Raw genomic sequence first — 19,417 nt, 5'->3', positions numbered from 1 at the left:
TCGTTAAAACATAGATTTGAGCGTCACACGTAGTAGAAGATAGTTACCAACATCACACAAAACACACACAAATGGGCATTAACAATTAAAAAAAATGTACCCTTAATATCACGGGGACTTACTTCCACTCCATTTCTGTGGCCTTGATTCCTCACCTTGTTGAAGGAGGAAACCCTCTGGTCCAGGGGGTTGAGGTGCATGGGGTTGGCTGAGGCGGCAGCAGTGAGCTGGGCCGTCAGGGCCTGCAGCTGGACCACCAGGCCTGCATCCAGCGCCTGCAGCAGAGACGGCTGGGGCTTCTGCTGCTGCATCTGCAGACTCTGCACCAGCTGCTGGAGCTGTCACACAGATAAAGACAGCCATAGAGAATGATGCACAAAAAGTCTAGTTGGTCATTTGGAAAGGAAGGAGCACCAGAAAGGTCAGAACACAGACTCAACAAGTGTAAAAGTCAAAACAAAACTAAAGATGCAAAGAGACATTCAGTGTCATTCTCTGAGCTTCAAATTTGATGTTGAGTTAAATTGACTGTTTGAGGACCATGGATCTTCTATATACTGACCTGTTGTCCCTGTGGACTCTGCAGGATCTGGGCCACAGCAGCTACAGTGTCTGTGTTGGAAAACTGAGACGCCCAGTCAGGCAGACTGGACACGATGTTGGCTGGAGTGGCCGGGGTCACTGGGGTACCTGGACACAAACACACAGAGAAAATCCATAATGAGAAATCAATATGAATAATACAACAAACATCTACAATTGAAGTTGATTAGAGAGCAATGCCTGGTCACAAAAAAAGGCCTCAGAACATTGTGTCAGTTCAGGAGAAGGACTGTATTTCGCCACCAGGTGTCAGTATAGAGCTGAATGTGTATGCATGTTATATGTTGGGTGACTGACCAGGCGTAGCGTTGTTGACCGGAGCATCCCTGCTGGTCATGACAGGGGTGACACTGGGAGGGGGTAGTCCTGCAGCCATGTCCAGCAGCGGCTGGATGATGTCACTCTTGAAGACGGCGTTCTTCTGCCACAGGTTGAGGACTCTGACAATCTTACTCTGGAACACAACGGAAGGAAGATCAGACTGACACACACAACCACTCAATCAAAACAAGACCACTGCAGCGAATGAGTCACCGCCTAAAGTTGATGCTGTATACTCTACAAATGTGGAGTATTAAAATAGTATATTCATTGATTTCATTCCCCACTGACACTGAATAATAACGTTTTTCAAACAATGCTACAGATCAGATCTATCACTAACAACAATAGAGGATGTGTAGTCAAAGGTAGAATAGAAGGTGGTAAACTAGAACAGTGTTTCTGAATAGAGAAACCGAGAGAGCCGTCTCTGTTCCCACTGTGACCCACCTTTTCATCTGAGGGGCAGCGGTAGAGGTGCTGGAAGGTTCCGATGATGTTTTTGCTGAAGCGCGGGGCGAACACATCCTTGTCCTGGCCAAACTGGTGTCGTGACTGCCGCACGATGGAGTCCATGACGTACAGGCCTGGGACCTTGTACTCTGGCTTGCACTGGATTGCACAAAAAGGTGAGCGTTTAGCATCTCTGTGGTGATGGGCAAATGAGTGGCAAACAATTCCAAAACATGATTTGCGTAGTACAGATTTTTTATTCTACTTGACTCAGTTTGACTGGTGAAACCAAAATAAACTCACTTTCTGAACAAACTTCTCCACGCTCTGGACAACATGTTTGTAGTACTGAAAGAGAAGAAACACAAGAAAAGACATTGTGATACCCCACCAAAACTACAACCACAGCATCCCTGGAGACAAAGACCTGAAACTGGTCAAAGATGGCGGTTATAGCATTATCAACAGCAGTATGTGAAACCATGAGCAATTCCATCATGTCAAGTGACACAAACAAAATCACATAACACAGAAGTATCCACATTAGAGCTGCTTTACTCCATCAGCTGAGTAATCAAGCATTTTGTGAAATACTGAAATATTTTGAGATAAATCTAATTCCAACACAAAAACAAAACAATTGACGGGGAATTGAATTGATTTCATGTTTTTCTTTCTAACAATGATATAAATAGACTTGTATATGTTTGGATGTCTCAGCCTAGTTATTTCTCGCTCCTTGAAAGGGAAAACACTGGAGAACCCAATAACTTGATTTTTGCATAGTGTGAATCAGTTATCTAATGACCACAGCTCGAAAAATAGTTGTTATACGTTCATTGGCATTGACTCAATGCAATATGCACTGTTACAAAATTAATTCCTTTGCATTCAAGCCATGTTCTCAGCTGCCTTCCGTCAGATTACAGAGTAATTCATTCCTTTGCATTCAAGCCATGTTCTCAGCTGCCTTCCGTCAGATTACAGAGTAATTAATTCCTTTGCATTCAAGCCATGTTCTCAGCTGTCACGTCTAATCAAGGTGGATGGAATCAGGCGCAGAGAGCAGATAGCGATATAAAGTTTTATTCTCCGGTGAACAAAACAAACACGGTCAACCCAAACACACACAGGGTGAAATTATCCAACACAGGATAACAGACTAACCGGAGAATAAGAAACACAAAAACACCGATAGACGAAATAAATGACAACATAAACAATCCCGCACAAAACAAGGGTGGGACAACCTACTTTATATACAGACACTAATTAACTAAACAACACACAGGTGCAACCAATCAGACAAAACCAACAGATACACGAAAAGGGATCGGTAGTGGCTAGTAGGACGGTGACGACGACCGCCGAGCACCGCCCGACAGCGGTGCTTGGCTCTCTCCACCGCACGGCAGGAGAGCCAACCTCGGCGGAAGTCGTGACATCAGCTGCCTTCCGCCAGATTACAGAGTAATTCATTCCTTTGATTAATTGTCGCTGTAGCATTTAAGCTATATCCTGGTAACATGGGAAGGAGAGATGGGGACTACAAACACTTTTGGGATGACTCAAGTATGGCGAGAGGTAGGCAATGCTGCCTTAAACATTATGCAGCATGTGTATTTGAAGACTCCACAGAACGTAGGCTATTGGGCAGAATCATTTCACAGGAATTATCACACCACAAAAAGAGAGAAGAGAATAATAATGGAGAGAATGGAAACATATTTTGGGCCATTAGCAAATAATAGAGATATTAACATCATTATTGGTTTGAACTAATGAGTATTTCTAATTGATTGTAATAGATTACTGCCAACTCATGATGCACTACACCTGTCCCTTCACAGCAAGTGGTGTGTTTACTGCAGTGCTGCTGGGATGAAAATATGTAGGAAAGCATTTACATTTTTAGTCATTTTGCAGACGCCCTTATCCAGAGCAACTTACAGTAGTGAGTGCATACATTTTCATACGTTTTTCCCCCATTCTGGTCCGCCGTGGGAATCAAACCTACAACCCTGGCGTTGCAAGCACCATGCTCTACCAACTGAGCTACATGGGACACCAGTGCTCAACTACTGTGCTTCTGGCCAATAGGAATCAATAATACAGTGTGCATCAGTGAACGCTGTGTAAAGACACTGTGATGTCTGTCTTACACATTTTTACCCATCTTATTACAGAATAAAAAAGTAAATAGTGCAACATCAGTGAACGCCCCCCTGTGTGGTGAAGCAAAAGGCATATTCTCATATTGGTGTATAAATAAATAAAAATAGGCTAGACCTATGATCTAATCACGCATCCCTTCTACCATCTTTATACTCACAGTAGCATTTTTACCCATCTTATTACAGACTAAAAAAGTATATAGTGCAACATTTATTTCATAAGTGAAAGCTCTCAATAGCTTGTATGAGGGCAAAAACAAGTGATTCAAACATACAAGCGCATCAAGTCAAAGTGGACCACAGGGCTATATGGGATAACTGGGGTCATGAGATCAGCACTAGAACTGCCAGCATGTGGCGCTAAAGTTGCCTTATTTCTCCAGATCACAGTAAGGAGTACAGACTACTCTATGGTACTATACTGTACAAGAATAGAAACACCACATGTAAAGTTTTGGTCCCATGTCTCATGAGAATAAATCAAATGTTCCACATGCACAAAATGCTTATTTCCCTCAATTTTTTTGCACAAATGTATTTACATCCCTGCAGTGGTGTAAAGTACTTAAGTAAAAAAAGACTTAAAAAAATACTACTTAAGCAGCTTTTTAGGGTATCTGTACTCTACTTTACTATTTAATATTTTTTCCAACTTTTACTTTACTACATTCCTAATAAAAATAATGTATTTTTTACACATACATTTTCCCTGACACCCAAAAGTACTCATTACATTTTGACAGGAAAATAGTCCAATTCACACAATTATCAAGATAACATCCCTTGTTATCCCTACTGCCTTTAATCTGGAGGACTCAATAAACATAGATGCTTTGTTTATAAATTATGTCTGAGTGTTGGAGTGTGCCCCTGGCTATCCAAAAAATAAAAAAATATGTATTGTGCCATTTGGTTTGCTTAATATAAGGAATCTTAAATGGTTTATACTTTTTACTTTTGATACTTAAGTACAATTGAGCAATTCCATTTACTTTTGATACTTAAGTATATTTAAAACCAAATACTTTTAGACTTTTTCCACCACTGCACCCCTGTTAGTGAGCATTTCTCCTTTGCCAAGATAATCCATCCACCTGAAAGGTGTGGCATATCAAGAAGCTGATTAAACAGGTGCGCCTTGTGCTGGGGACAATAAAAGGCCACTTTAAAAGGTGCAGCTTTGTTTGTTAGATTTTTTAAAGTATAATTCAGACTACAGTTTATCACTGTAAGACAAAATTACCTCAACAGGTTGTCTATACTTTGAGAAACATGTATAACAGTGTCAGCACTTTGGGCACAAAGGTGCTATAACAAAGTGCCAAGTAATTAATACTTGGATACCTTGTCCTGCATGTTGTTCTTAGTTAGAGCTAGTAGGTTTATACCGCACTGTGAGATCATCTCCAAGACTGTGACAGCAAATACACATCTCAGTAACCTGCACACATTCCACAACCAAGTTCACATCCATTCCCAGAGCTGCTAGACATCATATTACAATAGTTTGGCCTAATATTTGGTTGGTTGGTTTCACTTGCTAAAAAAGACAAGGAGGCACACATATTTAAAAAGACTTGGAACATCACAGAATAATAAAAAAAATACATGAAATGCATAAGAACAGAGAGTGGAATTCCCAACAGGGTAGCCATGTAGAATAGCTAGGCTACATTGAGGGAGGGCTTTGAATGGGACAGAATGCAAGTATCGCAAAATTGAGACAGACACTGCTCACAGCTGCTAAATAACAATTCAGCTATATGATTGAGGTATGTTGTTAAACTACAATCTCCATAGGCCATTAAAACGTTGAAATAACTGCAAACCAATGAAGCAGATAACATGTAGGCTGGATGAGCTCATAGCTCCATCTGAAACTGGTTCAGTGTCAGTGAGCCTGAGGGGCAGATGGCTACAATCACCCCAGCAACGCAACATACAGTGAGAAAGTTATGAAAGGGAGTTTAGTTTAAGCTGTAATGATTGTATGGAATGTAAAAATTACATTTGTTTTGGTCAATCCTGCCAATGTTTCTTGTACTTGGGTTTCTAAACTTGTACTTGGGTTTTCAAAACTTTGATACATGTAATGCAATGCAAACACAGTATGGCTGGGATTTGCCAGGGACCTCACGATACAATTTTATCACGATAATTAGGTGCCGATACCATATGAATTGCGATTGTCACAATAGTATATGTATTGCGATTTGATACTGTGATTTTATTGCGATTTGCTGTTCCAAACATATTGCTCACCATGTCTGCTGTAGAGGTACAAGAGAGAGCCATGAGAAAACAAGTTTTGATCCCTATTTAAAAAGATGGCAAACAAGCTATGCAAAGTTTTGCCGCAGGTACAGCCAACTAGAGCAAAAGTAATATTGCAATAATATCAAAATGAATTATCTTGTAAAAAATAATATATCCCGATATGTAACCGCATCGATGTATTCCCCCATCACTACAACACAGTAAGGCTGCGTTTATATGGGCAGACCAATTGTGATCTTTTTTTCCACTAATTGGTCTTTTGAGCAATCGGATCAGCTCTGAAAAAGATCTAACGTGATTGGTCAAAAAAGCAATTCATGAGGGGACTCCCGAGTGGCGCAGCGGTCTAAGGCACTGCAGTGCTTGAGGCGTCGCTACAAATCCAGGTTCAATCCCAGGATGTGTCACAGCCGGCCATGACCGGGAGACCCATGAGGTAGCGCACAATTGGCTCAGAGACCCATGAGGTGGCGTACAGGTTAGGCCAGCTGGAATGTCCTTGTCCCATCGCGCTTTAACGACTCCTGTGGCGGGCCGGGTGCATGCACGCTGACACGGTCACCAGTTGTACGGTGTTTCCTCCGACACATTGGTGAACGTGGTTAAGCGACCAGTGGCAGAGTTGTGTTTCGGAGACACATGGCTCTCGACCTTTGCCTCTCCCGAGTCCGTACGGGAGTTGCAGCAATGGGACAAGACTGTAACTACCAATTGGATATCACAAAATTGTGGGAAAAAAGTATTATTAATGGAAAAAATATCCAAATTGGGCTGCCTAATGCAGCCTAAGAGTTGTTTTTCACTCCCTAAGTTGCTTTCAGTCAAGTATTGTAGCAAAAGCAGGAGGCTAGTGTGGAGCAACAAACTCCCATATATTTAGCCCAGGCTATCATTATCATGTTCTAGGAATAAATCCTCAAACCTCAAAATGGCTGAATGCCAACTTCCAATTCACACAATTCAAATATTTGCAAAACATCTTCCACTAAAATCAATGCATGGTTTATGCAAAGGTTCAACTTCTGTGTGCATTAAGTTTGGAAAAGCAAGGCCTTATCTTTCGTTGGAAATCAGGACAAACTGGGTTACATTTAGTAATTGTAACCCCTTGAGAATAGCCCTACAGTAAGGTCAAAATATTGATTCAAATGTTATGGTCATAGAATTTGATGCAACATGATACTTTTTTTCACTCTCTGTGGGCCTGTGTATGATTCTGGCTGGAGTGACGCCCCCAAGTTAAGACCGAGGCTAGGGGGAGAGATCTCGTGTCAAATGTCATGATGACATTTATTCAAGTTCATCAGACTGCAATCGTGGTACACATTCATTTTTGAAGACATGAGCAAGACTGGATTGACTAATAAACCTAAATGAATGTCATTAACCAAATGAAACACACTAATGGAAAGTATTACTGTGTTATTCACAACTGACCTATTATGCCGAGCAGAAATATAATACAATTATATCTAAACACGAAGTAAAGTTTTTCAAAGAAAACAAAATAGAGCCCATGCTATATGTCAACATTCAGACAATACAGCTGGTCAAGCCAAAGGGACAAGGACACACAGGAAGAGGTTTTGCGGAGGTCACATGGGGTCAACTGGGGTACGGACGTAACAACCAAAGTACCTTTGGCACCGATTACAGCTGTGAGTCTTTCTGGGTAAGTCTCTAAGAGCTTTCCACACCTGGATTGTGCAACATTTGCCCATTATTATTTTTGAAATTCTTCAAGCTTTGTCAAATTGGTTGTTGATCATTGCTTGACAACCATTTTCAGGTCTTGCCATAGAATTTCAAGTAGATTTAAGTCAAAACTGTAACCCGGGCCACTCAGGAACATTCACTGTCTTCTTGGTAAGCAGCTTCAGTGTAGCCTTGTGTTTTAAGTTATTGTCTTGCTGAAAGGTGAATCCATCTCCTAGTGTCTGGTGGAAAGCAGACTAAACCAGATTTTCGTCTCGGATTTTGCCTGTGCTAAGCTCCATTACGTAATTTTTTTTAATCCTCAAAAACTCCCCAGTCCTTAACAATTACAAGCGTACCCATAAAATGGAGCCCCCACTATGCTTGAAAATATGGAGATTGGTACTCAGTAATTTGTTGTATTGGATTTGCCCTAAACATAACACTTTGTATTCGGGAGAAAAAGTTAATTGCTTTGCCAAATTCTTTGCAGTTTTACTTTCGTGCCTTGTCGCAAACAGGACACATGTTTTGGAATATTTTCATTCTGTTCAGTCTTCCTTCTTTTCCCTTGTCAATTAGGTTAGTATGGTGTAATAACTACAATGTTGTTGATCCATCCTTGTTTTATCCTATCACAACCATTAAAATCTGTTTTAAAGTCACCATTTCACCATAGTGAAATCCCTGAGAGGTTTCCTTCCTCTCCGGCAACTGAGTTAGGAAGGACGCCTGTATCTATGACATTAATTTTATATTCATCACAAAATCTGGACGGGAGCCATATAATCCAACAACAAAAAGTTCAACTATGTGTGTTGTTATTGCTTGAATTTGGGCCAAGTTGAACTGGTTCCAATGGAGTCAGGGAGTGTATTAGAGGTATAGGGAGTAGGGTCATGGGGTAGGGCTGAAGAGCAGTCAGGGAGTATATTTGAGGTATAGGGAGTAGGGTCATGGGGTAGGGTTGAAGAGCAGTCAGGGAGTATATTAGAGGTATGGGGAGTAGGGTCATGGGGTAGGGTTGAAGAGAACAGTCAGGGAGTATATTAGAGGTATAGGGAGTAGGGTCATGGGGTAGGGTTGAAGAGCAGTCAGGGAGTATATTAGAGGTATAGGGAGTAGGGTCATGGGGTAGGGTTGAAGAGCAGTCAGGGAGTATATTAGAGGTATGGGGAGTAGGGTCATGGGGTAGGGTTGAAGAGCAGTCAGGGAGTATATTAGAGGTATAGGGAGTAGGGTCATGGGGTAGGGCTGAAAAGCAGTCAGGGAGTATATGAGAGGTATAGGGAGTAGGGTCATGGGGTAGGGTTGAAGAGAACAGTCAGGGAGTATATTAGAGGTATGGGGAGTAGGGTCATGGGGTAGGGCTGAAAAGCAGTTAGGGAGTATATGAGAGGTATGGGGAGTAGGGTCATGGGGTAGGGTTGAAGAGAACAGTCAGGGAGTATATTAGAGGTATGGGGAGTAGGGTCATGGGAGTTGCACGGGAGTTGCAGCAATGGGACAAGACTGTAACTACCAATTGGATATCACAAAATTGTGGGAAAAAAGTATTATTAATGGAAAAAATATCCAAATCGGGCTGCCTAATGCAGCCTAAGAGTTGTTTTTCACTCCCTAAGTTGCTTTCAGTCAAGTATTGTAGCAAAAGCAGGAGGCTAGTGTGGAGCAACAAACTCCCATATATTTAGCCCAGGCTATCATTATCATGTTCTAGGAATAAATCCTCAAACCTCAAAATGGCTGAATGCCAACTTCCAATTCACACAATTCAAATATTTGCAAAACATCTTCCACTAAAATCAATGCATGGTTTATACAAAGGTTCAACTTCTGTGTGCATTAAGTTTGGAAAAGCAAGGCCTTATCTTTCGTTGGAAATCAGGACAAACTGGGTTACATTTAGTAATTGTAACCCCTTGAGAATAGCCCTACAGTAAGGTCAAAATATTGATTCAAATGTTATGGTCATAGAATTTGATGCAACATGACACTTTTTTTCACTCTCTGTGGGCCTGTGTATGATTCTGGCTGGAGTGACGCCCCCAAGTTAAGACCGAGGCTAGGGGGAGAGATCTCGTGTCAAATGTCATGATGACATTTATTCAAGTTCATCAGACTTCAATCGTGGTACACATTCATTTTTGAAGACATGAGCAAGACTGGGTTGACTAATAAACCTAAATGAATGTCATTAACCAAATGAAACACACTAATGGAAAGTATTACTGTGTTATTCACAACTGACCTATTATGCCGAGCAGAAATATAATACAATTATATCTAAACACGAAGTAAAGTTTTTCAAAGAAAACAAAATAGAGCCCATGCTATATGTCAACATTCAGACAATACAGCTGGTCAAGCCAAAGGGACAAGGACACACAGGAAGAGGTTTTGCGGAGGTCACATGGGGTCAACTGGGGTACGGACGTAACAACCAAAGTACCTTTGGCACCGATTACAGCTGTGAGTCTTTCTGGGTAAGTCTCTAAGAGCTTTCCACACCTGGATTGTGCAACATTTGCCCACTATGAGCCCCCACTATGCTTGAAAATATGGAGATTGGTACTCAGTAATTTGTTGTATTGGATTTGCCCTAAACATAACACTTTGTATTCGGGAGAAAAAGTTAATTGCTTTGCCAAATTCTTTGCAGTTTTACTTTCGTGCCTTGTCGCAAACAGGACACATGTTTTGGAATATTTTCATTCTGTTCAGTCTTCCTTCTTTTCCCTTGTCAATTAGGTTAGTATGGTGTAATAACTACAATGTTGTTGATCCATCCTTGTTTTATCCTATCACAACCATTAAAATCTGTTTTAAAGTCACCATTTCACCATAGTGAAATCCCTGAGAGGTTTCCTTCCTCTCCGGCAACTGAGTTAGGAAGGACGCCTGTATCTATGACATGAATTTTATATCCATCACAAAATCTGGACGGGAGCCATATAATCCAACAACAAAAAGTTCAACTATGTGTGTTGTTATTGCTTGAATTTGGGCCAAGTTGAACTGGTTCCAATGGAGTCAGGGAGTAGTCAGGGAGTATATTAGAGGTATAGGGAGTAGGGTCATGGGGTAGGGCTGAAGAGCAGTCAGGGAGTATATTAGAGGTATGGGGAGTAGGGTCATGGGGTAGGGTTGAAGAGCACAGTCAGGGAGTATATTAGAGGTATAGGGAGTAGGGTCATGGGGTAGGGTTGAAGAGCAGTCAGGGAGTATATTAGAGGTATAGGGAGTAGGGTCATGGGGTAGGGTTGAAGAGCAGTCAGGGAGTATATTAGAGGTATAGGGAGTAGGGTCATGGGGTAGGGTTGAAGAGCAGTCAGGGAGTATATGAGAGGTATAGGGAGTAGGGTCATGGGGTAGGGTTGAAGAGAACAGTCAGGGAGTATATTAGAGGTATGGGGAGTAGGGTCATGGGGTAGGGCTGAAAAGCAGTTAGGGAGTATATGAGAGGTATAGGGAGTAGGGTCATGGGGTAGGGTTGAAGAGCAGTCAGGGAGTAAATTAGTCAGGGCTTCCCTCAACCCCCCCCCCCCCCCCTCTTCCCTTGTCAAAGAGGCATGTAATACCTACTCACAGACACACACGCTTTAGCCCTGGCATAGTAGCACTGTCTCCAACCAACAGGCCTGGTAGTAACCTAGTGTTGTGACTGCAGACTGCAGTGACAGTTTGTGAAGGGATGACTGCTGTATGACTAGGACACCTCAGTACATGATGAACCACTCTCTGGGTGGTGGAAGGTCAATATGCACTTACTGAGTACATACATGCCTTATGCTAGCATCAAATAGGCTTCCCAAAAATAACATAGTCGCTGTCGTATAACGTTTCTTTTGATTGCAGACTTTCTGCATTTATCCCATCAAGTAGCCTGATTTCAGATGTGTCAATGTAAACAGCGCTTCTTGCAAAGCATGTTGACGTTTTAAATCAAACTATTGGGGCTATATTAATCCAACTATCCACAATAATCATACACCGAGTATACCAAACATTAGGAACACCTTCCTAATATTGAGTTGCACCCCCCCCAACTTGCCCTTACAACAGCCTAAATTTGTCAGGGCATAGACTCTACAGGGTGTCGAAAACGTTCCACAGGGAATCTCGCCCATGTTGACTTCAATGCTTCCCACAGTTATGTCAAGTTAGCTGGATGTCCTTTGGGTGGTTCCTGATACACACATGAAACAGTTGAGTGTGAAAAACCCAGAAGCATTGCAATTCTTGACAAAAACCATACCCTGTTCAAAGGCACTTAAATATTTGTCTTGCCCGTTCACCCTCTGAATGGCTCACATACACAATCTATGTATCAATTGTTTCGATGCTTAACAATCCTTCTTTAACCGGTCTCCTCCCCTTCATCTACACTGATTGAAGTAGATTTAACAAGTGAAATCAATAAGGGACCTTAGCTTTTACCTGGTCAGTCTATTTCATGGAAAGAGCAGGTGTTCTTAATGTTTTGTATACTCAGTGTATTATTGTGTGCATGTATCCGTACTCACTGTTTGCTTCCTGTACATTTAGAACGGGTTAAGAAGGAGCAATGGGACTGAGTGTAGACTACTGCAGAATACTGTATATTATTCAAGCTCCACCCAGGCCTCATACAGGTTTCCTATTCAAGATTTGACACAAAAGTAGATACTAGCTATAATAGGACACTAAATATACCTCAAGCACATGGAGAAGTGCCAAGAGAAAAATCACCTCACTGTATTTAGCTGCAATTGGTAAGCAGTAAATGGTATACTCAAGATGCTTCTCGCTGCAAGGGTTTGTGTGTGTGTGTTTACGTGCTAGAGAGCAAGCGGGACAAGTGCAGGCCTGTATTGAAAGACAGCCAGCTCAAATGCAACATGTAATTCATTTGATAACAGTGAATGAACACTGCCTAAATCATGAATGATAAAAAAATGGCATTGTGACAAGAACTGAATGATCAAGGAGTGGCTCAAGCTCAAATTGTAACACAAGTAAGGCTGTGACGATTATGGAATTTTGGATAAAGATTATAGCTATTATCTAATTGTCATGCAAATCGCCACGGTTATTTTCACAATTGTCATTTTTGTTGAAAAAAGTTTTGAGCTTGTAATGCTCAAAAATGTCCTACAAAATACAGAATAAATACAACACAGCTTTGAAGACACTTGTCTCAAAAACTAATAGTTTTGACTGTTGGCAACTTTAGGAAATTATGCTTCTCTTCCCAACCCTGCCGTTCTGCTAGAATAATGATTGCCACAAACTTTACTCACTATGTAAAAATAAGAAAAACTGCTAATCCGATAAACTAGATCTACTTGAAAATAAAGTACAATCCCCCCTAAAATAACTAAGGTTATTGCCCATAATTGTTGGTTACATGATTATGTGATAATTGTGCCAGCCCTAACAATTGGCTACATTTCATTGACGCTTTCTCCATCAACTTTCAATTCCAGTCAAAATATCCAGTTTCAATGTTCTCTATATCTTTCCCATTGCATCATATATCTCAAACATGAACAATATTTTAGAAAATATAAATTGATATTCAATTCACTAGGTTTATATCCATACCTTTCATTGACTGTCAAATCATTTTCATATATTCGATGCCAACAAAGCATTCCATGGCAGTACCTGCCAGTATAGTACAGTATCAACAGCATTCCATGGCAGCACCTGCCTGTATAGTACAGTATTAACAGCATTCCAATGTAGCACCTGCCAGTATAGTATAGTATCAACAGCATTCCATGGCAGAACCTGCCAGTATAGTACAGTACCAACAGCATTCCATGGCAGCACCTGCCAGTATAGTACAGTATCAACAACATTCCATGGCAGCACCTGCCAGTATAGTACAGTATCAACAGCATTCCACAGTAGCACCTGCCAGTATAGTACAGTATCAACAGCATTCCATGGCAGCACCTGCCAGTATAGTACAGTATCAACAACATTCCATGGCAGCACCTGCCAATATAGTACAGTATCAACAGCATTCCATGGCAGCACCTGCCGGTATAGTACAGTATTAACAGCATTCCAACGTAGCACCTGCCAGTATAGTACAGTATCAACAGCATTCCATGGCAGAACCTGCTAGTATAGTACAGTACCAAAAGCATCCAATGGCAGCAGCTGCCAGTATAGTACAGTATCAACAGCATTCCATGGCAGAACCTGCCAGATTAGTACAGTATCAACAGCATTCCATGGCCTAACCTGCCAGTATAGTACAGTATCAACAACATTCCATGGCAGCACCTGCCAGTATAGTACAGTATCAACAGCATTCCACAGTAGCACCTGCCAGTATAGTACAGTACCAACAGCATTCCATGGCAGCACTTGCCAGTATAGTACAGTACCAACAGTATTCCATGGCAGCACCTGCCAATATAGTACAGTATCAACAGCATTCCACAGTAGCACCTGCCAGTATAGTACAGTATCAACAGCATTCCATGGCAGCACCTGCCAGTATAGTACAGTATCAACAACATTCCATGGCAGCACCTGCCAATATAGTACAGTATCAACAGCATTCCATGGCAGCACCTGCCGGTATAGTACAGTATTAACAGCATTCCAACGTAGCACCTGCCAGTATAGTACAGTATCAACAGCATTCCATGGTAGAACCTGCTAGTATAGTACAGTATCAACAACATTCCATGGCAGCACCTGCCAATATAGTACAGTATCAACAGCATTCCATGGCAGCACCTGCCAGTATAGTACAGTATCAACAACATTCCATGGCAACACCTAGTATTAACAGCATTCCAACGTGACTCAGCTGGATTCCTGGATACCTACACAATGCCAAAACCAACACCACACTTCCCACATTACAGGCTGTTACTAGCGGGTGATTTATTTCATTTAACTAGGTAAGTCAGTTAAGACCAAATTACAAATTACAATTACGGCCTGGGTTAACTGCCTTGTTCGGGGCGCAGAAAGACAGATTTTCACCATGTCAGCTCCGGGATTCGATCTAGCAACCTTTCGGTTACTGGCCTAACGCTCTAACCACTAGGCTACCTGCCGCCCCAAATATTTGATATTTGACTGGCAGGTACTGCCAGGGAATACTGTTGATACTGTACTATACTGGCAGGTGCTGCCATGGAATGCTGTTGGTACTGTACTAAACTGGCAGGTGCTGCCACGGAATGCTGTTGATACTGTACTATACTGGCAGGTGCTGCCATGGAATGTTGCTGGTACTGTACTATACTGGCAGGTGCTGCCATGGAATACTGTTGATACTGTACTATACTGGCAGGTGCTGCCACGGAATGCTGTTGGTACTGTACTATACTGGCAGGTGCTGCCACGGAATGCTGTTGATACTGTACTATACTGGCAGGTGCTGCCATGGAATGTTGCTGGTACTGTACTATACTGGCAGGTGCTGCCATGGAATACTGTTGATAGTGTACTATACTGGCAGGTGCTGCCACAGAATGATGTTGATACTGTACTATACTGGCAGGTGCTGCCAAGGAATACTGTTGATACTGTACTATACTGGCAGGTGCTGCCATGGAATGTTGCTGGTACTGTACTATACTGGCAGGTGCTGCCATGGAATACTGTTGATAGTGTACTATACTGGCAGGTGCTGCCACAGAATGCTGTTGATACTGTACTATACTGGCAGGTGCTGCCAAGGAATACTGTTGATACTGTACTATACTGGCAGGCGCTGCCACAGAATGCTGTTGATACTGTACTATACTGGCAGGTGCTGCCAAGGAATACTGTTGGTACTGTACTATACTGGCAGGTGCTGCCATGGAATGCTGTTGATACTGTACTATACTGGCAGGTGATATTTGTCTCTGAGATACAGAATCCGTCTTGTTCTCCAGGTGGGATATATGTAGGGTGTGTGAAGAAGGCAGTGTTTCCACTAGGAATTTTTCCAGCAGTGGTGGCAAGGGTAGAGGAGGAGGGGAGCTGCACATTGCTGCTAGTGTTAGCTAGCTGTTCCCATAGACGTCCAGTCATTGAGCCAAAATGAATATAGAAGAAACACTGGCAGGGATATGAGGGATAATATAAAGGGATATGAGGAATAATATACAGGGATATGAGGGATAATTTACAGGGATATGAGGGATAATATACAGGGATATTAGGGATTATATACAGGGATATGAGGGATAATATAGCCTAGTCTTGCCTAGAGCAGTATTTTCTTAAATCATTTTGTAATGTCAAAAGTCATGGTGTTGTCCATGAACTAAATATCCTATGCTGAACATTTGGAGGGCATCATCTTCATCGGGTGGTATAAACCAACTAGAGGTCGACCGATTAATCGGAATGGCCGATTAATTAGGGCCGATTTCAAGTTTTCATAACAATTGGAAATCGGTATTTTTGGGCACCGATTCTTCTTTACACCTTTATTTAACTAGGCAAGTTAGTTAAGAGCACATTCTTACTTTCAATGACGGCCTAGGAACGGTAGGTTAACTGCCTTGTTCAGGGGCAGAACGGCAGATTTTTATCTTGTCAGCTTGGGGATTCAATCTTGCAACCTTACGGTTAACTAGTACAGCGCTCTAACCACCTGATTACATTGCACTCCACGAGGAGCCTGCCTGTTCCGCGAATGCAGTAACAAGCCAAGGTAAGTTGCTAGCTATCATTAAACTTATCTTATAAAAAAACAATCAATCAATCATAATCACTAGTTAACTACACATGGTTGATGATATTACTAGTTTATCTAGCGTGTCCTGCGTTGCATATAATCGATGTGGTGCGTATTCGCGAAAAAGGACTGTCGTTGCTCCAATGTGTACCTAACCATAAACATCAATGCCTTTCTTAAAATCAATACACAAGTATATATTTTTAAACCTGCATATTTAGCTAAAAGAAATCCAGGTTAGCAGGCAATATTATCCAGGTGAAATTGTGTCACTTCTCTTGCGTTCATTGCACGCAGAGTCAAGGTATATGCAACAGTTTGGGCCGCCTGGCTCGTTGCGAACTAATTTGCCAGAATTTTACGCAATTATGACATAACATTGAAGGTTGTGCAATGTAACAGGAATATTTAGACTTATGGATGCCACCCGTTAGATAAAATACGGAATGGTTCCGTATTTCACTGGAAGAATAAACGTTTTATTTTCAAAATGATAGTTTCCGGATTTGACCATATTAATGACCTACGGCTTGTATTTCTGTGTGTTATTATGTTATAATTAAGTCTATGATTTGATAGAGTAGTCTGACTGAGCGATGGCAGGCACCAGCATTCATTCAAACAGCACTTTCGTGCGTTTGCCAGCAGCTCTTCGCAATGCCTCAAGCATTGCGCTGTTTATGACTTCAAGCCTATCAACTCCCAAGATTAGGCTAGTATAACCGATGTGAAATGGCTAGCTAGTTAAGAGTATGGAATTCACAACTAAATGTTTGCCGGCTAGATATCTTATAACTTAAGTGAATTTTCTAAAATGTGCTAAATTCTCTGCAGTTGTGCATTTGGTTTGCTAACTTAGTAGCCTTGCCATCTAATATTCGTTTTGTCTGTGCCGCAAACAGTGAGTAGCATTTTGAGTTCCTTGAATAACTTTATGAGCTGGAATGTCTGTCCTGCAAATAGTTTATATCAGAGACTGTATGAAATGTTTGCACGCATTCGTTAGCATTTAGCTAGAATTCGCTATGGGATTTTACATGTACCTGTTATTATTGCTAACATTTGGAGTGAAAATAGCACCCCTTGGGTTCAGTGCTGGTATTAACGAATATCCAGGGATGGCACAAGGTCAGAATGAAGGTATGACAATCTGGATACTGCCCAAGCCTAGTGCTGAAGCACAATTTTACTATGGTGTAGGTTATATGAAAGCAATTGGGAGCAGCATATGCAGTGCTTATTCAGCAACATTTTTGAGTAACAAAGTAATGAAGCGTATGAATGGCTACAGTCAGCTAATAATTGAAGCAGCCTGAAATGGCTGTGTTGTGTGGATAGTTCTTATGGAAGAAACTTGGCATGACTCATCTGCTGCTCATGCTGTAGCCACTGATTATGCATTTGTTAGAACTATTATGAAGCCGACTAACTTGAGACTTGATAGCTAAACAATTGCTGAACTAATATTCTGCAGCATCACACCAATTCAGAAGAGACCCAAATACATGTTAAATAAATTAACTGACATGTAAGGTTCTTCTCTCAATGCTGTATTCCAATAAAATTATCTTGCTTATCTTTCAGCCTGAGTAGACTGTTTCAAGTTCTTCAAAACTGCTAAGACTAAACAAACTGACCAAGACTCCCAAGCAAAGAGGCCTCCGCCTACTCTGATCATTGTTGCTGTACTACAATCATTTTGTAGACTACATGTTTCAAGGGTTCAGAGATATTTAGGTCACCTTTGACCCACATTACTCTCAATACTGGCTAATATAACTTCAGCTGTCGGATATTGGCTTACTAAGTATAGGCTCTGACAGTAGCTCATAAATTGAATCTAGCGTACATCAAAACAAGATGTTATATCTGCATCTGAGGCATCAAATATCCTGCCCAAACATATTGTGTGACTGAACATACAACTAACTACAACTTCCATTCAATGCGCCAGGCTTTGGGAATAATAGAGAAATTCCCTTGTGTAAGTGTTTACAATGCCAACATTTATCCATATCTACAGCTGGATGTTTACTGAGGAAGTTGAGCCTTGTGTCAAGGCAGAGCAGCAGTGTGCAAGAGTAGAGCAGTAGAATGCACATCCACAGGAATTTGAAGTGAAAGGCACAGACATTCAGAGTACGTTATTTGTAGGTGCATTGTAGATTTGCAAAAAAACTCCCGCGCACTGCTCTTGCAAAGTATAACTTATGATACTTTGGTTTCGGCCTTTCGACAGTCTTTCGACAGGAGGTAAGAGCTATATGACGACAGGCTCATTGTAATGGCTGGAAGGGAATAATTAAAACAGAGCAAAACGTGGTTTCCATATGTTTGATATACCATTCCAGCCATTACAATGAGCACATCCTTTTATAGCTGCTCCCACCAGCCTCCTCTGGTTGAAAGGCTGAAATGTCTGCACAATGCTAGCAAAAAGGTATCCTTTGTTAGTGCAGTGTGCAGGAATTAGGGCTGTGAATTGCCAGGGACCTCATAATACTATATTAAAATGATACGACTGTGGCAATACAATAAGTATTGTGATTCTCACAATTCTATATGTATTGCGATTCGATACTGGGGTTTTATGGCGATTCAACGTTCCAAACATATTGCTCACTATATGTAAGCTGTCCCATGCAACAACAAAAATAATAGCTGAAACAAAAACGCTGAAAACAAATTGGCTCCCTATTTAAAAAGAAGATGACAACAAGCTAGGAAGGAAAAATACAGGAGTTTTGGTGCAGGTACAGCCAACTAGCGCAATTTTTTTATTGCAATATTGTCACAACGATAAGATACATAATCAAAAAGAATATTCCAATATGTAACTAGGGCTGGCACAATTTCCGTTTTGACTGACAATTATGGATGAAGATTTTATTTTTGCGAACAGCTGACTGAAGACTGGATGGATGGTTGAGTTGAAACTAGCAAACGAGTCTTCGATGCACTAACATTTATTGCATAAACACATTAATTTTCCATTCTAAACTCAAATCTGCTGCCTCTCTGAACTGGATCTGTCTGAGCAAACTGTGTGTCTGTGTAAATTATGAATATGTCTATGGTGTATGCAGGCACCTGAACTGAGCAATAAGGGAAACTGGGCATCTATAACCCCATTATCAGTAAGGGGGTGGCAATGTTTGCCCCATCACTAGAAGGAATCTCCTGACAACAGACTACTTTTTAGTGGTTA

At 41.4% G+C, this 19,417-nt stretch overlaps 1 protein-coding gene across 4 annotated transcripts in view; it reads right to left on the bottom strand.

Moving 5' to 3' along the window:
• The window catches only part of LOC110498039 (SR-related and CTD-associated factor 8), a 43,162-nt gene that overhangs the window by 13,594 nt on the left and 10,151 nt on the right, over positions 1–19,417 (bottom strand). For 3 of the 4 annotated variants that reach the window (XM_036954964.1, XM_036954966.1, XM_036954965.1), the window contains 5 exons: positions 1,681–1,725; positions 1,375–1,536; positions 901–1,057; positions 563–690; positions 123–338 (listed from right to left, as the gene is read on the bottom strand). In XM_036954964.1, coding sequence (XP_036810859.1) covers positions 123–338; positions 563–690; positions 901–1,057; positions 1,375–1,536; positions 1,681–1,725 — 708 coding nt within the window. The remainder of the gene's footprint in view (positions 1–122; positions 339–562; positions 691–900; positions 1,058–1,374; positions 1,537–1,680; positions 1,726–19,417) is intronic. The other variant, XM_021574584.2, reaches the window with a different exon arrangement.

Source organism: Oncorhynchus mykiss, chromosome 19 (assembly GCF_013265735.2).
Source record: "Oncorhynchus mykiss isolate Arlee chromosome 19, USDA_OmykA_1.1, whole genome shotgun sequence".
NCBI lineage: Eukaryota > Metazoa > Chordata > Actinopteri > Salmoniformes > Salmonidae > Oncorhynchus > Oncorhynchus mykiss.
The sequence above is the reverse complement of the archived record's forward strand: the minus strand, read 5'-3'. Positions and strand labels throughout refer to the sequence as shown.